This window comes from Bos indicus x Bos taurus, chromosome 17 (genome assembly GCF_003369695.1).
Source record: "Bos indicus x Bos taurus breed Angus x Brahman F1 hybrid chromosome 17, Bos_hybrid_MaternalHap_v2.0, whole genome shotgun sequence".
Classification (NCBI taxonomy): Eukaryota; Metazoa; Chordata; class Mammalia; order Artiodactyla; family Bovidae; genus Bos; species Bos indicus x Bos taurus.
In genome coordinates, this window is record NC_040092.1 from 812,384 (window position 1) to 830,036 (window position 17,653).

At 64.0% G+C, this 17,653-nt stretch overlaps 1 protein-coding gene across 9 annotated transcripts; it reads right to left on the reverse strand.

Moving 5' to 3' along the window:
* Window positions 1–196: 196 nt before the first annotated feature.
* Window positions 197–11,132, reverse strand: AIFM3 (apoptosis inducing factor, mitochondria associated 3). 9 transcript variants are annotated; one of them, XM_027566070.1, is made up of 19 exons: window positions 10,968–11,086; window positions 7,473–7,686; window positions 7,247–7,356; window positions 7,017–7,126; window positions 6,881–6,925; window positions 6,567–6,663; window positions 6,374–6,486; window positions 5,987–6,073; window positions 5,541–5,632; window positions 5,307–5,437; window positions 5,102–5,217; window positions 4,935–5,006; window positions 4,783–4,846; window positions 4,291–4,367; window positions 4,075–4,192; window positions 2,479–2,577; window positions 1,964–2,039; window positions 1,436–1,540; window positions 197–587 (listed from the first exon to the last, which is right to left on the reverse strand). In XM_027566070.1, the coding sequence occupies exons 1-19, from the start codon at window positions 10,996–10,998 to the stop codon at window positions 548–550; spliced, it is 1,797 nt and encodes a 598-aa protein (XP_027421871.1). In that variant the 5' UTR covers window positions 10,999–11,086; the 3' UTR covers window positions 197–547. The 9 variants fall into 9 exon arrangements, 6 of the variants coding, with proteins under 6 accessions (XP_027421871.1, XP_027421868.1, XP_027421869.1 ...); XR_003515130.1 differs by having other exon boundaries at window positions 2,463–2,577; window positions 7,017–7,356; XR_003515132.1 differs by having other exon boundaries at window positions 4,291–4,414; window positions 7,017–7,356.
* Between the last annotated feature and the right edge of the window lie 6,521 nt (window positions 11,133–17,653).

Sequence of the window (17,653 nt, forward strand, 5' to 3'; positions counted from 1 at the left end):
GATCTGCGGGGGGCGGGGGGGTGGGGAGCGTCCCTAATCCCCGGGGGGTGCAGAATCAGCTGCTTCCTCCTCGGGGCGCTCCCAGACCAAACTTCCTCAGTGTGACACTTCGGTGGTCTCTGGTCGTGCCTGTGTCCCCCGTGATCTGCTTTCTCCCTCGTGAGAGTTTGCCCAGGTATAGTGGAAGTCACACAGATCTGCAAACGTGTGCGTTTTAATGTTAAGATAATGTCTAGTACGTTGCAGGGTACCACAGGGGACCAGTCCCAGTAAGTAGAGGAAGAGGCAAGCCCGCCCCCCCGCAACCATTGCCAGCAGTCCTCAGCACCGGAGGCCTTGGGTGGTGAGCATTTCCTGGAGGCCACCGAGGCCTCTCTGGGGCGGAGTAGCGGGGTGGGGTGTGGGGGGGTGAGCCAGGCAGCCGAACGCAAGCACTGAGGGCGCTTAGGGTCTGCCCGGGGGGTCCTGGGAACTGTAGTTTGGCACTTGCCCCCTGGGGCTCAGCCTCTGACCCTGGCGCCCCAGCGAGCCCGTGCCTTGTGCAAACTCAGGAGCCTTTCCCTGTGAGCCAGGACATGTCACCGGTCCTGTAGGAACGAGAGGAGGTGTGAGGGCAGAGGGCAGCAGGCTCCCCCTGGGCACCAGGAGCAGCGGGCCCCTGAAGGCAGCAGGAAGCTGTGTGCGGCCCTGGTGCCCGGTGGGGCAGTGCCCTTGGGCAGAGGGGGAGACCACCAGGCGCAGGCTCCGGGCTGAGGTGGGAAAGGCTCAGAGGAAGGAGAGGGCGCACGTACTTGCTGTGCAGCACAAACAGCCTTCTCGAAGGCAAGAGGGAGAGACAGAGAAGGCCAGGGAAAAGCGTGTCATTCCTGCCCCCTCCCTTGGTTCCCCGTTTCCAGCGTGAGCCCCCCTATCCCGTGGCCTCCAAGCTTTCCTCGGCCCTGGGCAGCAGGGTGGGCCTGGGGTGTGGGGGGTCTCTGCAGGTCAGCTGAGCCCACAGGATGAGTCCCAGTGGTGCCATGCTAGGATGAAGTTACAGGAGTAATGGCTGCTGCCTGGTGTCCCTCAGACCCCAAACAACCACCCCAGGACTCTGCCAGGGCCTCCCCAGGAGCAATGCGAATCACATTTTTCCATGGCTGTGTTCTAGGCAGTGGGGTGTCCAGGGCCCTGTGACTGCCCTGGCAGTGGGTCTTGACCCTTCCCTGCAGCACTGGCCCCGCCCTGGACACGGCCTTCTTCCCTTCTACCCACAAAAGCACAAACAAGCAGCCCGCTCCCAAACCACAACCCTTGTCCCACGTGACACCGTAGCCCTGGGAGCTTCAAGCTGGTTGATGGGGGGACAGGGAGAGCCCCGGGAGGCTGTGGGGGCAGCTTGAACCAAGGCCTCCGGGACATCTGCTCCCTCCCCGGGGCCTCCAGCACCCACGCTCACTCCACTTCCCGCTTCCGGATGGTGCGGCCGGAGGCCAGAACCTCAGCCACCTTAGACACGATAGGATCGTAGTTCATGCTGGCCACAGAGATCACCTCGTCGCCCCTGCAGGGAGAGGTGGCCGAGCCTAAGGACTGCCAGCAGCAGCCCCTGTCCTTGGAGACCCGGATGCAGCTGGGCCCAGGGAGGCTCCCACTCGGAACCAAGGGAATGCTCTGACCACCTGGCACCCCCTTGGCCCAGCACAGCTTCTGGTCCCGTGGGACCCCGTGAGGCTCCTGCCCAGTGGGGTTGAAGGCCGACACCTGTCCTGGGACCCCGCCCTCTACCTGTGTCACTGTCCTCGGTGTAAAAGTAGGCCGTCAACCCCCATCTCCAAGAGCTGACCTCAGATTAAGTGTCCGCCTCCCGCGGGGCGGCTGTGCCCCACCTCTGTGCCCCTCTCCTGGCCGGTCCCCCGCCTAGCTAGCCCCCCTTGGAGGAGCGCTTCTCCCGGCCAAGTGCCCCCCGCACCCCCGTGGCTCTCACTTGGTGTAAAAAGCCACGAACTTGAGCTCGTCCAGATCCCCTTGGATAATGACGTCGTCGAAGCCTTCTCCGTAACCTGCAGGACGGGCGGAGGGGACGTGGCTTCACCAGGTCCGCGTGCAGCGCCCTTCCCACGATGCCCCCGGCAGACCTGTAAGGGGGGTCCTGGTCCCGCCGCCAGCGAGCTCCTGGCTTCCACCTGCAGCCGCCGTGGTCCCGCCCCCGGGATGCTCCTAGCCCCGCCCCCGGTGCGCGCCTAGCCCCGCCCCTAGGTTGCTCCTGGCCCCGCCCCAGGATACTCCTCACCCCGCCCCTAGATGTTCCTAGCACCACCCCCTGATGCTCATGGCCCCGGCCCTGGATGCTCATGGCCCCGCCCCTGGATGCTCATGGCCCCGCCCCTGGATGCTCCTAGTCCCGCCCCCGGATGCTCCTAGTCCCGCCCCCGGACGCTCTAGCCCCGCCCCCGCACTCCGCCACACCTGGGCCCTGCCCTCGCCGAGGCCCCTTGGTACCTGCGTAGCGCAGGCTCTTGCCGAACATGGCGGTCCACAGGAACGGCACCGTGCTGATCTCCGCCTCCTGCGCCAGCATGTTCTGGGCCGCCACGCGCCCTGTGGGTTCCGCGGTCGTGAGCGCTCCGCCCCGAGGCCTTGCCACCCCTCTACTGCTTGCCCGCTCCCCCTCGCTCTCCGGGGACCCCTGATATGTGGGGCAGGGACGGTGAGTGCCCACCCCTGCTTGCCAGTGATGGGTGCAGAGGTCACGCGGGGCCCAAAGCTGGCCATTGACGTCCAGTGCCTGGACTGGGTCCGGAAGGGGCCGGCTTCCTGGGGTCACCACATCAGGTGTGACTCAGACACCTCACCAGACAGGTCAGGTCTGAGGAGGGAGGCAGGACAATGGGGCACCAGTGTCCAGGGAAGCAAGGACGACAGGCTGATTCAGGGCCTGAGACAGAAAGGGGGCGTGGCTCCCCTGTTTGACTGAGGGGTCCCGTCTGCAGCTGGATGTCTGTGACCGTCCCCTGGACCCTCCCGGTTAAATGTTAATTATATGAGCAGTTCAAAAGCTTGGAACTGTGGAGCTGGAGAAGACTCTTGAGAGTCCCTTGGACTGCAAGGAGATCCAACCAGTCCATCCAAAAGGAAATCAGTCCTGAATATTCATGGGAAGGACTGATGTTAAAGCTGAAGCTCCAACACTTTGGCCACCAGGTGGGAAGAACTGACTCATTTGAAAAGACCCTGATGATGGGAAAGATTGAAGGCGGGAGGAGAAGGGGATGACAGAAGATGAGATGGTTGGATGGCATCACCGACTTGATGGACATGAGTTTGAGCAAGCTCCAGGAGTTGGTGATGGACAGGGAGGCCTGGTGTGCTGCAGTCCATGGGGTCGCAAAGAGTTGGACATGACTGAGTGACTGAACTGAACTGATATGAGCAGTTTGTGTTCCTTCAAACCTAGCACCAACCGCAGACCTTGGACCTGAACAGAGGTTGGCACCAGGAGAGGGGCTTCAGGCTCAGATGACATGAGGGTGAAAGGAACGGATGAGGGTGCAGGACGTCTGGCCTCTGAGAAGCTAACTGGCTGTACCTGCAGCTGAGGGGCCTGGACCATGTGTGTGCAGTGACCGCCCAAGGGGAGGGGGAGGTGGGTTTCCAGGCCCAGACGGCCACCTCCCAGGGGCCTGCAGGCGGCAGCCAGGTTCACAGAGTCTGTCGGGTGGCCCAGAGGGGATGCAGTGGGGAGCTGGACTGGGTCCTACTAACCGTCCCCCCAGGTGACTGCACGGGTTGGCGAGGACTTCTGAGGAACGTAATGTTTGAGGACAACGGGAAAGGAGAGGCTGGGGCAGGGGCAGTGGGCGGGACACTGTGGCGGCGGGACTGGGTGCCCAGAGGATGCTGGAGGGGTCTAGAGAAGGAGGTGGCAGCGAGCCAGCTCTGTCGCCTGTGTGAGGCTGGCTGGACAGGCCACTGCAGAGCCTTGAATGGCAGACCCCAGGAGCAGGACCCAAGGGCAGCAACTGAGGGGCAGGCCTGGGGAGAGGCTGGGACCTGGGGACGGCCTCCCGCCCCCTGCTGCCTCCGGGCTGGCGGTACCCTGGGCGTGAGCCATCTGCCAGTGGGGAATGTTCACTTTGCGGTTGTTCCTCCAGGCCAGAGGGAAGGTAACAGCGTCGCCAGCTGCAAACACGCCGGGGATGTTGGTCTGCATCATCTGTGGGGGGAGTGCGGGGCTCATGGGTGGGACAGGCACCCCACGCGGGTCCTCCGCCATCCCACCAGCAGCTTGCCCACCTGCCCCAGCGGCCCCACCTTGTTGACGGGGATGAAGCCGCGGGAGTCCAGACTGATGCCGCTCTGCCTCAGGAAGCCCGTGGCAGGCACCGCGCCTGGCGGGACAGGGCCACCGTGTCCACGCCTTCACAGCCCGTCCCCTCTGCGTGGACCCCCAGAGACCCTGGTGTCTCCCATCAGGCCTCAGGTACCACCTCCGAGAAGGTCTCCATGAAGCCCCTGGTGGGGGTGGGCATCCACACCTTCCCCCAGCCCGTGTTACTTCCTCCCCCAACTGGCACCTCAGCTGGAGCAGGGGCCAGCTAGAGCCTCACCTGTGTCCACGCGGTTACTGGGCAGGGGTCACCAGAAGCATGCCCTGTGCCAGCCCAGGCCAAGCACCAACTCCCCAAGAGCCCTGACCGGTGGGCATGGTCAGACAGGCTGGGCAAGGGGAAGGGACTGGCCCAAGGTCAGTGTCGAGCAAGAGGGGGTGACCCTGCTCCCTGTGGCCGCCTGCCCCCTACTCACCGATGCCCACCACGCAGACGTCGGCCCGCACCACCTTGCTGCTCTTCAGCACGACCTCCTTCAGCTGCGGAGAGTGGCGGGGCGGGTGAGCAGCTCCAGGGCACAGGAGAGGGGCAGAGGGGCCGGGATGGGGGCAGTGGAGGAGGGCCCACCTTGCCCTCCTGGGCCCGCAGCTCCGACACCTCAGTCTGCATGTAGAACTTGACGCGGTTGTTCTCAAACATCTGCCAGTGGGGGTGGGGCGGGGGGCGCAGGGGTGAGAGCTGAACGGGAGGTACAGGGTAGGCGGGGCCGGCGCGGTGGGTCCCCCGGGGCTCACCTTCATGAGGGTGTGGCCGACGCGCTCCCCCAGGAACCTCCTGAAGGGTGTCTCCTCCACCTCCACCACGGACACCGAGTGGGCCTTCTCAGTCAGGTAGGCGGCCACCTCCATCCCTGGGGCGGGGCGGGGCGGGGCCGGTGCGGCGGGCTGGCACCCTGCACCGCCCCTGCCAGCGCCGCCCCGGGCTCCCCCGGCTGCTCACCCAGGAAGCCGGCCCCCACGACCACGGCGTTGCGGCCCCGGGCCAGCCTCACCACGCGGTTGGCGTCCTCCGGTGTCCGGATGGTGAACACGTTCTCCACGTCTTTGCCTTTGCAGCTTAGGGTCTTGGGGCTGAGACGGGCCAGAATTGGGGAGAGGGGCGGCTCCCAGCTCCCCCTCAGCCCCCGCCCCGAGTCCTCCCCCTGCCTGGCGGGGGGCGCGGGGTCCCTCCCACCTGCTCCCAGGTGCCAGCAGTAGCTTGCTGTACTCCAGCTTGAAGCCATCCTTGAACACAGCCTTCTTGTTCCTGACGTCCACCGTGACCACCTGAGACCCCCGCGGGGTAGAGCGTGGCCTCCAGGTCCTCCACCGTGCCCCGTGCCCGCCAGGCCCTCTGGGCAGCTCCACCACCCGCTGAACCTTCCTCCCGGCACCAGAGTGGCCCTCTCACGCTTCAGCCCCACCTCCTCCTCAAAGCCCTCCTGAAGCCCCTGGCCCCACCCCGCTACCCTGGGGCCGGCCCTGTGTGTACTATGATCGCCTCAGGCCTGGGGCATCCCTGGGTGCCTGGGCCCCTGGGCAGAGGGGTGCAGAACACACCCACACCTCCAGGGGCCTCACGCCCGCCCTCCACGGCGCCCAGGAAGCCCTCCCAAGCCTGCTCCTCCGCCTCGTCCGCACCTGGGCCTCGGTGAGCACCTCGATGCCGTGGGCTCGGAAGAACTCCTTGGGCCTCAGGGCCAGCTGCTCCGGCTGTGCGTCCAGAGACTGCCGGGGACGCCGGCTTGAGACGGGGCCAGGCGGCCACCGTCCCCTTGGCAACTGAGAACCGAGGCCTCGTGCGTGCGGGGCAGCCCGGGCCACACAGAGGCTCCAGGGCGGAACTCTGCCGACCAGACCTCCTGGGCACCACAGACGGGCCTGGCACAAGCGGAGAGGGCAGCCGACCGGACCCCCGGGGGGCAGCGAGCAGGGTCCCAGGGGCCCTAACTGTGGGCAGAGGGGCGAGGGTCTGGCCCCGCCCAGCGTCATTCACGCCCCGCCCAGCCCCATTCGCGCCCCGCCCACCTTGCTGAGCTTGGGCCGGTCGTAGGGAAGGTGGCGGTCCAGCGTGCACAGCACGATCCGGTCTGAGAAGCCCTCCTGCCTCAGCGTCTCCGCGCACACCAGACCGGCTGCCCCTGAGCGGAGGGGACGGCGGGGGACAGGTGTCAGGAGCCCCGTCCCCAACCCACCCTGCCCCAGAGGACCGACCACCAACCTGCGCCCACGATCAGCACGTTGGTGCTGCCGCTGTAGCCGGCGCTTGGCGAGATGCACGTGGCCATCACCTTGGTCCTTCGCTGCAGCTGCAAGGCCTGGGGGCGGCCGGCAAGCTGGGGGCAGCTGGGAGCGGGGGTCACCGCCATCCCCCCTGTGCCCACCCAGCGGGCCAGGCTCTCCTGCCCCAGTGGTGCCTCTTCCCCACCGGGGAAGCCCTTGGCCGGCCTGCCAGGCTCCCTCCCACCCCAGGGACCCAGAGGCCCTCCCGTGGCCTTTCTCTCTGCCTGAGTCCCCCAGCTCCCACACCCTCACCTGCTTGCTGGCCCGGATGTACACCTTCTCTTTCTCGATCTTCACCTACAAGGGCTGTGGAGCTCAGGCCCGGGCTTTGGGGTGCTCCGGCCCCTGCCCCCCTCCCCGGCTCACCCCACTGCACGCCAGGCCCCACCTGGAACTTGTGCAGACTGTCCAGGCCTGGGAAGTCCTCCAGGTCCCCGGTGCTGACGTTGAAGCAGGCGCCGTGCCAGGGGCAGCGGACCCGGCCACGGGACAGCACTCCTGGAGGGGGCAGGGCTGGGCCACCACAGAGGCCGGGCTCCAAGGGCACCCCGGTCCCGTGCCCACGGCCCCGGAGCCCCCCACCAGCAGATGGGGCCCCCGTGGGCACCCACACCTCACCTTTCACCAGGGGCGCGCCGTAATGCGGACACTTGTGGCCCAGGGCGTGAAGCTCCCCGTTGTCCTTCACCAGCAGCACCTTGCCCCAGCCCAGCTCCACCTCCCGCATCCTGCGGGGGCGGCTGCCCTCAGAGGCTAGGGAGCAGCCCCCAGCCCCAGACCAGCAGCAGCCTCCGAGGCAGTGCCCCACCCCCGCCTCCCACGCCCTCCCAGGCCCAGCACCCACTGGCCATTCTCCAGGTCCTTGACGTGGCAGACAGCGGCCTCCACGCAGTCCTGGGCGCCGGGGTAGGGGTGGGCGGTGGGAAGGCGCTCGTCCGCGTGGAAGTGGCGGGCGGCGCCGTTGCCCTGGTAGGCCCGGGGGCTGCCCCTGCTGCCGGTGGACAGCTCCTCCTTGCCCCGGTCCTTCTCGGGCAGCACCACCTCGATCTTGAGCTCCACTGTGGGCAGGCGGGGTGCGTGTGAGCCTCCAGCCCAGCCCACCCCTCACCTACCCCTCCAGTGGTGGGCAGAGCGGAGGTACTGGGGGGGCCCTGGGCAAGCTCAACGTGATGTCTCATGCATTTTTTTCCTCACTAACAAAATGAGCCAGGGGCACCAGCAGCGCGCATTCGCCCCAGATGCGGCCCCTTCTCCAGGAACCCACGTGCGGGTGAGAATTTGGGGCTGGAACCCTGCTGACCCCAAGGGCGCGGCCACCATGGAGGATGGGGGCGGCCTGAGGACACAGCCCGGGTCACGGTCCCTGAGTGAATCTGGGTAACGGAGGTCTGCAGAGGTTTGAAACTTTTTCAAAATTAAAAGAAAAAAGTGTATATGCTATGTAATTTCAACTGGAGATAGCTGCTCTGGCCAGCTGGAGAACCCCTCATTATTTGCCAGGTGCTGAGTGCAGGGGGCCTTGAGGGTGGACCCCACCCAGGCTGTGTGTGCGGAGGACACAGGCGTACCCCCCTCTCGTGGGGCCGACTTGGGCAGGCACTTAGCGAGATTATCACTTTCTTTATACTTCTCCACATTTTCCAAATTCCCCACTATGAGCCTCGGGTATTTTTCTAATTAGAAGGGAACAATAAACAGAATTTTCAGCAGCGATAATCCAGCCTCCTGGCCCGCGGCTGCAGGGAGCAGGGCTAAGCACAGGGCGCTGAGCCCTGGCACAGCATGGGTGCCCCCTGCCCCAACCCTGGGCCCCTGAGCCCGCAGGCCCCTCCCCCCAGACCTGACCTCCAGAAACAAAGAGCCCAGGTGGCTCCTCGGGGCCTTAGCCCAGGCGGCGGTCCCCTTGGCCTGGGCCCTTGTGCATTCCTGGCACAGCTCAGCCCTGCTGGTCCTCCTAGACACAGCCCGGGGGTCACCTGCACTGGCTGCCCGCCCCCACGCTGCCCTAAGCCCCCAGCCCTGCCCAGCCCCTCATCCCTCCATCCAGCGCCCCCCGCCCGCCCCAGCCAAGGTGCAGGCAGGGCTGAACGCAGTTCCCTGAGTCCAGGGGCAGGAAGGGCCCGCCCACACATCACACCGAAGCTGTTGCATCAGGTGGGGGCCTCTGGGTGGGCTGGGCTTTTGCCTTCATTTTCCACACTCGATGTAACAGCGATAGAATGTTTTCAGAAGAATTAAAAAGAAAAATACCGTGGACTCAGCTGACACCAGTTACGTGAGCTGCAGACCAGAGCTCACAGGAGCAGCCTGGCAGGGGCCCAGAGAACAGCCAAGCCCAGCTGCCTTCATCCTGTGTCCTCCAACAGAAGACGCTCCATGATGCAGCCTAGGGAGGGCGCTGCGGCAGGAGCCACGCGGGACCCTTAGCCCCTGTCAGCAGACGCCCTCACTGTAAAATGGGAAGAGCAGAGCTCACCCCCTTGGGGGCAGTGCAGCTGAAGGAAATAATCCATGCAACTCAGAGCAGATGCCCAATAGGTGAAGCTGCTTGGCAGTGTTTATTTGCTCAGCTTTGAGCCTCCTGGTGGCCACGGCAAAGAGGGAAAGCCTTTAAGTAGCAGTCGTGCCCTAATGAAAGGAAGGTGACCAGGGGCTTCCCTGGTGGTACAGTGGGTAAGAATCTGCCTGCCGATGCCGGGGATTATGGGTTTGATCCCTGGTCTGGGAAGACTCCACATGCTGTGGAGCAACTGAGCCCCGCACCACAGCTGCCGAGCCTGTGAACCCAAACTACTGAAGCCCTCCCGCCGAGAGCCTGTGCTCTGCAACGAGAAGCCGCCACGCTGAGAAGCCCGCACACCGCAACGAAGGGCGGATGCTGGCTGCAGCCAGAGAAAGCCCGGGCAAAGCAATGAGGCCCAGTGTGCCAACAGCAAGGACACAGGCAGGCGACCAGATGCCAAGAAACCTGCACTTCTCCCAAGTTCTGAGTTTAGAAAGGACAGGCTAGGAGCACTTCCCGAGAAACACGGGGCTCCTGGAGCCCGGGGTGTGCTGTGATGTGCTCTGAGCCACAGGGGCCCTGGAGGTGGACAGGGAGGACTTTGCCCAAGCCTCTGTGCTCCTTTGGGTCTCCCTGTGGGCTGGGGACCCCCAGAGAACTCTCCTGGCTGGAAGGCTCTCATTCCCATGCGCTGAAACCCCAGACCTGCTCCGAGTGGGCCCCGGGGCCCTGAGTTCCTGCCCCCCCCGCCACAGCCCACAGGGAGCCCAGCCCCCCAGAGAGGAAAGAGTAGCATCCTGCGAGGGTCTCCCGGGTGCCGGGCCCTGTGCCAAGTGCAGCAGTGGGCGCGGGGGCACAGTTATGAGGCCTGTCTCATGGTGAGAACACAGGCTCAGAGAGGCGACGTCGCCTGCCCGAGGCCACACAGTCTGGAGCAGGCACCGGATTTGAGCTCAACAGCACTGCCCCTGGTGTGGTAAGAGTGACCTGCCCCTGTCCCGGGGGTCCTGGGGTCGGGGCTCTGAGAGCGGCAGGAGGGCCCCTGTGCCAGGGCATCCAGCCAGCCCAGCAGCCCTACAGGAGGCTGCTCCAGGGCCAGCCAGCACCCTGGGGCCCACTGCCGACGGGTGGGAGTCACGGTCAAGACAGTTACATCTTTTGCCCGAGGGCTGGGTTTCCACAGCTTGGGAGCAGGGGGCCAGATGCAGGGGTCCCTCTGCCTGGCCTGGCACCCCCTTGCCCCCAGGTTCCTCCTCAGGCCCAGGGAGAGGAGAAAAGGCTCGCGGGCTTCCAGGTCGTGGAGCTGCCGGCTATCAGGTAAGGGCAGCTGGGCGAGCGGGCAGGGGGCGGAAGTGCTTGGGCCAGGCAGGGTGGGGATGTCCTCCGCCAATGGGGAGTGTGTCCAGAGAGGCCTAGGAGGCAGCCCGAGGTCACACAGTGGTCAGAAGAGACGGCAGGGCCGGACCTGCCCGCTCCACCTCTGAGTGGCCTTGAGAGCTCAGGCTTATTTTTTGGGGGGATGTGGGTGAGGCTCAGAGAGATTGCTCGAACGCCATGGGTCACATGGTGGCCGGGGTCTCCCCAGGGCCCCCTTCCTCAGCCCTGAGGGGGACAAACCCCACCCCCGCGCATGCCCCCAGCAGCAGGAGGAAGCCTCCCCTCCCCTCCCTGAGAAAGGCACCGCCATTGTTCCCACCGCCAGCACCCAGAGCCCCAGATAAAGAGGGCTCCAGCCGCCCCCCCTGCCCACAGCGTTAGCATTCGGCGGCCTCCGGGTCTGACCTACTTCGGAGGCAGAGGGGGAGGGACAGAGGGAGGCGAGAAGGGAAGAGGTACCTGGCTTGGGCTTGGAGAAGCAGCCGCCCATGGCGCGGGGCCTGCAGGCGGGAGGGCGCGCTGAGTGGCAGCTGTGGGAGGCCTAGGGTGCCCCCTGGGGCGCTGGGCCCCCCGCGGCTCTCAGAGATGCTGGCGCTGCCATCCAGCGGGAGCTGCCTCCGGGACCTGCGGGGAGAAGGGCAGCTTCGGGACCAGGGCTTGGTTGAGGCTGCGAGTAGAAACAGCCTGGGGGCTTCGGAAAGGGGCCGCGCTGGGGCCGGGTCCCCGAAGCATCACAGACTGCACTTCCTTCCCGGCCCCCCAGGCTCAGCACCCTCACTCCCCTCCCCTCTGGCCTGCCTCCCCCTTAGGCCCAGGAAACCCCCTGATTTCTGCGGCCCTCGGAGCGCTACCGCCCGGGAGCCCTGGGGCCCTCTGTTCTTCTGGGCGGCCACCGTGCCTGGGGTCAGACCCGGGTCACCTTGACCAATCAGAGCTTCTCCTCCTGGCTGGGGGCACATTTAGCACTCCCTGGCCCTGCCCAGACCTCGGCTGGCAGCCCCGGTACCCACCTCCTCCAAGGGCAGCTGCTGCCTCCCGTCCCGGCGCCAGAGTGGACCGAGGCCGCCCGTCTGGGAAGGCAGGGCCAGGGGCAGGGGTCCAGGAGGCGGCCCAGCGTCCACCCCTCCCCCAGCGCGCCGAGGCCAGGAGGGCCGGGGGCGGGGCCGGGGGCAGGCCACCGGTCCCCAGGGAAACACAGCTCCACGTGAACAGAAGTGGGCTGCCCGCCCGGCCCGACGGGGTGGGGGAAATGGAGGCCAGGCGCACCGCCCGCTTCCGCCCCCTCCCCCACTCTCCCCCCAAGCCTCTGGTATTGGGGTTCTGCCCAAAAGCAGATGGAGACACGGGAGGGCCCAGGGCTTGCCAGGGTCAAGCAGCAGGTAGGGGCGTCCAGGTGGCCTCCCGCCTACTGACTTCCAGGCAGACAGGGGCCCAGGAAGGCCCGGTACCGCCCTGCAAGCCGCGGGGCTGAGGAGGGCTCACCCCCTCCTCCAAGAGACCCCGCGGCCAAGGAGCTCCCAGAACCACAGGGTGCCTCCTGGAGCATGCAGCTTACAGGCTGGGCTCGGAGGGCCAGGACGGAGCTGTGGCGCCGCGTCTACAAGGGTCTCCCCACTCTTACCCCCCAGAAGTTCTTCCTGGAGTTTAAGCAGCTGAAGTCCACCTGATCTGGTTCAGATCCCAGCAAGGGCCCCAGAGGGCGCCTGAGAGCAAGGGGCCTGGGAACTGCAGGGAGTCTGGGGGGGACGGTCCACTGCCTGGCACCCGTCTCACCGTCCTGGCGGGCCGCCGCAGGAGAGATGGCACCTGAAGGCCACCCAGGCGCACCCTTGCTCTTTCCCCTACTCACTGCCAAGGCAGGTCAGTAAGACGGGGGCTCCACCCGCCCCACCTGCCCCTCCCTGGGCACACAGGTGCCCCTCCCCAGGCCCTGGCTCAGCCCTGCCCACCTCCCTCCTGCCTGACCTCTGACCTCGCCTGCTGGGCCACCAACACCCCAGAAAAGGGATGACTTCAACTTGCCTCCAGGTGCCCAGATGTCCAGACCCCTGGGGTCTTGGGTCTGGAGAGAGATTTGCTGGGGACAGAAACCTCCCCAGAGCTACTATGTGCCGGGCTGGCATGGAGCCGCCCTGCCCCCGCGGGGCCAGACACCCCCACCAAGCAAAGCCCCTTGCCAGGACACACCAAGAGGGCACCCCGAGTCTTGGCAGCCTGCCGCCCATGTCCACAAGCTGCCCAAACTGCCAACAGTTGTCACAGTCCTGTAGCCCTCTGGGACCTGCGTGTGTCCCCTGAACAGCCCCAGGGCCTCGCTCCCCACTACTCCAGTCTGTCGTCACTGGGGGGTCCCCTGAGCCCTTCCCACACCCACCCCGAGGGGCACCGCAGCAGCTGGCTTTGTTTTCTGGGACAGCGTCTGAGCTGTCTGAGCTCCACGCCGCTGGCCCTCGAGGTGGGGGGGCGCTGTGGCCGCATCTCCCCCGCATTGCAGCCCGTCCCACCCACGCTGGGAAGCCCTTTCCAGCCTGCCTCCGGGACTCCCACCGGCCCAGGAAGGGGATCAGCGCACGGAGGGGCCCCCGCGGCCGCGAGCGGGCAGCGAGTCGGGAGCGGAGGCCCAGGAGAGAGGGGCGCCCCGCCCCGCGGCCCCCTCCGCGGCGCCGCCCCCAGCCCCGCGGGCTCACCTGAGCTCCGCGCTGGCCTGTGCTCTGGAGCCTCCCGGGAGGGAGGGGCGGGGCCGGAGCGCGGAAGTGGGGCTGCCCGGGGCAGGCCGCGGGGTCTGGGGCCCTGGCATCCTGGCGACCCCCATGGGGCTCCAGGCTGGCGGCAGGCCGCTCCTTTTCCCTTTCTTTCCTGTCTTGGAACCAGGGGCTCCTGGCGGCGTGGGGGCAGTGGAACCTCCCGCAGAAAGCTCCCAAAGCCAGCCCAACTGACCCCGATACCTCGACGGCTTTGGGGGTTCAGCTCCGTCCCTCCCCCGCCCCCTACCACGCCTTCCACTTTGTATTGTATGACAGTGTCTCTTTCCCAGCTGTGGTTGCACGTGGAGAAACGCCCGGTCCCTGTAAATCGTGGGGCACCCTGGTTGTGTGTCGCGTCGCCTCCAGGAAGCCCTGAATGGGCAGCCTTTCTCCCCTAGCCTGGAGGTGCTGTTCCTGCTCTGGGGCCTTCCCAGAGTTTCCAGGTGCTGCCCGTCCAGCCTGTGCTGTCATAGGGTAGGGCTGGGGCTCAGCGAACCTGTCACTCAGCCCAGCGGGCCTCCGACCGGCATCTCCTGGGCCGGCTGGAGTTGAGCCCTCTTATTTGCCATCTCCTCCGTTTCTGGGCCTCCCTCCCCGCCGGCAGGGGTCAGGATGACCAGCCTTCGAGGCAGCCCCTCTTTATATCACAGGCAAACACCCGGGGGGTGCAGGCATACCTCCCCACATGTTACAGATGGGGGAGCTCAGGGAGGCACCCGAGGCCAGGGGCAGGGCCTGAGAGGGTCACTTCCGCAGGCAGGTGTGGGGCCGGGGGCTGCAGGGCAGGGGGTCATTTCGGTCCACCCCTCCCTGCTCCTGCCGCAGGAAGGGCCCCGACACGGGCAGATGGTGCTGCTTGGCGGGGCGCCCTGGGCCTCCATCCAGCCTGACCCGACTGCACTCCGTGCTGACCTTGTAGCCCTGTCCCTGCGCCCCGCCCCCCCCCCCCCCCCCCAGCCAGGAAGACACTGTGCCCCCTGGGAGGACACTGGCTGCGGCTTCGTGGCCGCTCTTCGCTCTTCCCTCTTCCTGGCAGCCGAGGAGGGACGTTCTCTGGGTCGTCTCCATTGTACAGATGTGAGAGCTGGGACTCAGGTGGCTTGGGGGCCCCCAGAGCCACGCTGCTGGTGAGGGGTGGGGCCTGGCCGGGCTGGCAACGCGGAGCACGGGAATGGGGGCGTCTCAGTGCAGGGCTCCCGTCCTGGTCTGTGAGCTCTTTGACTCGGTGAGCCCTTTGTGTCCCAGGTCCCCAGGAATCGGGGGGTACCTGGAGTGCCGTCCAGCGGGCTCCTCCAGGACAGCAGACAGGTGCAGCCTGGGACACGGTGGTGCTCAGGGTGGGGCTGGGGGCTGCGAGGAGGCCCAGGACGGGGTGAGGGGGGATCACCCTGATGTCGGGCAGCGATGACTGCATCCTTGTGGAGCAAAAGCGGAGACGGAAGGCAGGCGGGCGGACTCCCCGAGGGCCCCGGCTTAGAGGTGGTGTGCATGGACGTGGGGGTCCTCAGGCCGCCCGAGGCCCTCACCTTGCGCCGAGAGGAGATCCGTCCCGGCGGCCTGGGTGGCACCCGACGAGGCCCCAGCAGCGAGGGAGGGCCGCCCAGCAGACAGCTCAGAGTCCGCAGCGAGCCGCGGGTGAGGGGGAGCCACGAGGGGCCTGTCCCAGTCCTCACCTGGCTTCACCAAGCCCGCCGTGAAGTGAGGGCACGGCGCCCCCTGGAGGCCGACCAGAGGCCCGCGATACCCTCCCTGGGCCTTGGGTTCTTCCCCGGGCCTGGGGTGGATTTCCAGATGGGGAGATCTCCATGTGCCGTCCTGGCCCCCAGGGAATGTGGGGAGGGGGCCGTTACAGCACAGCCAACATCTGAGCTGCGGCCGGCTGCGGGAGGGACAAGGTGCGGGCAGGCCTGGCGCCCCCGGCTTCTTATTCTTACGGAGGCAGAGGCTGGGGGACCTGGGCTGAGTCCACCCCGCAGCCCCGGCCTCACTCTGAGCCCCTGGCTTTCTGGGGTCGCTGCAGACCGGCCTCCCTGCCCGCATCGCCGGTCGGCCCACACAGCGCGTGTCCCAGAGCCCCCAGGATCCTTGGGGCTCCCCCACCCTGCTGGGACCGGCTCCCACCCCAGCCTCGGAGCCCCCCGACTTGCTGGTGTGTCGTGCCTGTCCTGTCTCCAGGCTCCGTGGTGACCAGTTCTGATTCCAGTCCCCGTGGAATTTTATGTTTTTTCATTTTTTGTCTTCAAAGATGTTTTCTATTTGTAAATTAAAATTTCAAAAGAGGAAAAAAAAACCCTCCAACAAACAAAAGAAGAACACTTGCAACAACCTCCACATCTCAGACAGTCAGATGGACTAGTACAAGCTGCTTCAGTTCAGTTCAGTCGCTCGGTCGTGTGCCGGGAGCCGGTGAGAGGCACTCCATTCATGGCAAAGGTCATGAGGAAGGAGGCTCGGCATACGCAAAGGCGGGACCGAGCCTCAGGAGTCCCCCTGGATATTCTCGAGCATCTACCCCCCAAAAACCAGGGTCTGCCTACTTTATTGCTTTGTGCTCTCACCTCTGACTTTACTGGGGGCTGTCCCCCACCACCATCTCCCTCTCTCTGACAAAGAGTTAACTTACAGCTCCAATTAATAAAGTTCCTGGGCATTAGGAGTGTTTAAATCTAAACCCCTCAGATAGCTCTCTAACTCGCCTGACAAGTTTACCCGGACTCCTACAGCTATGCATACGATTGTTTACAGTCTCCCAGTCTCGAGAGGCACGGGAAGCTTAAGATATTCAAATAGCTTAGAGCCTCTCAGAGAGTTAAACTGTCAGAATAAAACTAGTAAAAGATTTCATTGATGAGCCAATGCTTGCTGCCAAGTTTCCACATCCCCTGTATTGTATCCTTGAATGTGTATTAATTAATATAGTTGGTATGTAGAAAAAATAAGTAGTGGCCTTGGTGTTAGTAACTTTAGACCCTTAAGGTAATAAATTCTTTCCTTTGTTGTAAACCCATTACACATCTGCCCTATAGGAATGCAACTTTATCTACCACCTTCGGAGGATGGCGCCAAACCTTAAAATAATTACTCTTAGAGAAAATAAGTCTTACGGTTGACAAACCTTTGTCAAGAGTCCTAAAATGTTAGTAGGCCTTCTGGCCCGAAGATGATGTAAATCACCTAAACCATTTGTATACGATAAATTTGCAGGAAAGAAACCCTGGTTTTTGATAAGGATCAGAGACTGCTGACTTTGTATGATTTCACATCCCCTATTATCCTCTATGTGTAACTTAGGGTATAAAAGCCCCTGTTGAAGATAAAGCTACGGGCCTTGCTCACCGAAGCTTGGTCTCCCCATGTCATTCTTTTCACATTCCGGCTGAAGTTTCCATCTGGAGCGTGGATATCCTCTGCGACCATTTATTTGCCTGGGCTTCTAAGACCCACTCGAGAAGGTGTCTAAGGTGGGGCACCTTCCGCTATTCGAGAGGGCGCCTGCGGCCTCCGTGGTCAGAGCTAACCTGGTGTCACAGGTTATATTGATTTTCCGCGTAAACCAAGCTACTCAGCCTCTTTTCTCCACTGAATTTTCCTACTGAGCTATCCTCATTCTATTACTCTTTATATCTTTGATGAATATTTAAATTAATCGCCGATGCCGTCTCCCCTTCGAACTCCCTGGATCAGCCAGGGCTGGACCTCGGCAGTCGTGTCTGACTCTTTTTGACCCCATGGACTGCAGCACGCCAGGCCTCCCTGTCCATCACCGACTCCTGGAGCCTACTCAAACTCACGTCCATCGAGTCGGTGATGCCATCCAACCATCTCATCCTCTGTCGTCCCCTTCTCCTCCCGCCTTTAATCTTTCCCAGCATCATGGTCTTTTCAAATGAGTCAGGTCCTCCTATCAGGTGGCCAAAGTACTGGAGTTTCAGCTTCAGCATCAGTCCTTCCAATGAATATTCAGGGCTGATTTCTTTTAGGATGGACTGGTTGGATCTCCTTGCAGTCCAAGGGACTCTCAAGAGTCTTCTCCAACACCACAGTTCAAAAGCATCAATCCTTTGGTGCTCAGCTTTCTTCACAGTCCAACTCTCACATCCATACATGACCACAGGAAAAACCATAGCCTTGACTAGACGGACCTCTGTTGGCAAAGTAATGTCTCTGCTTTTTACCGTGCTGTCTAGGCTGGTCATAACTTTTCTTCCAAGGAGCAACCGTCTTTTAATTTCATGGCTGCAGTCACCATCTGCAGTGATTTTGGAGCCCCCCAAAATAAAGTCTGTCACTGTTTCCCCATCTATTTGCCATGAAGTGATGGGACCAGATGCCATGATCTTAGTTTTCTGAATGTATAGAGTATTTATTGTTCAGCGATAAGCCCAGTGTCTACAGAAGATC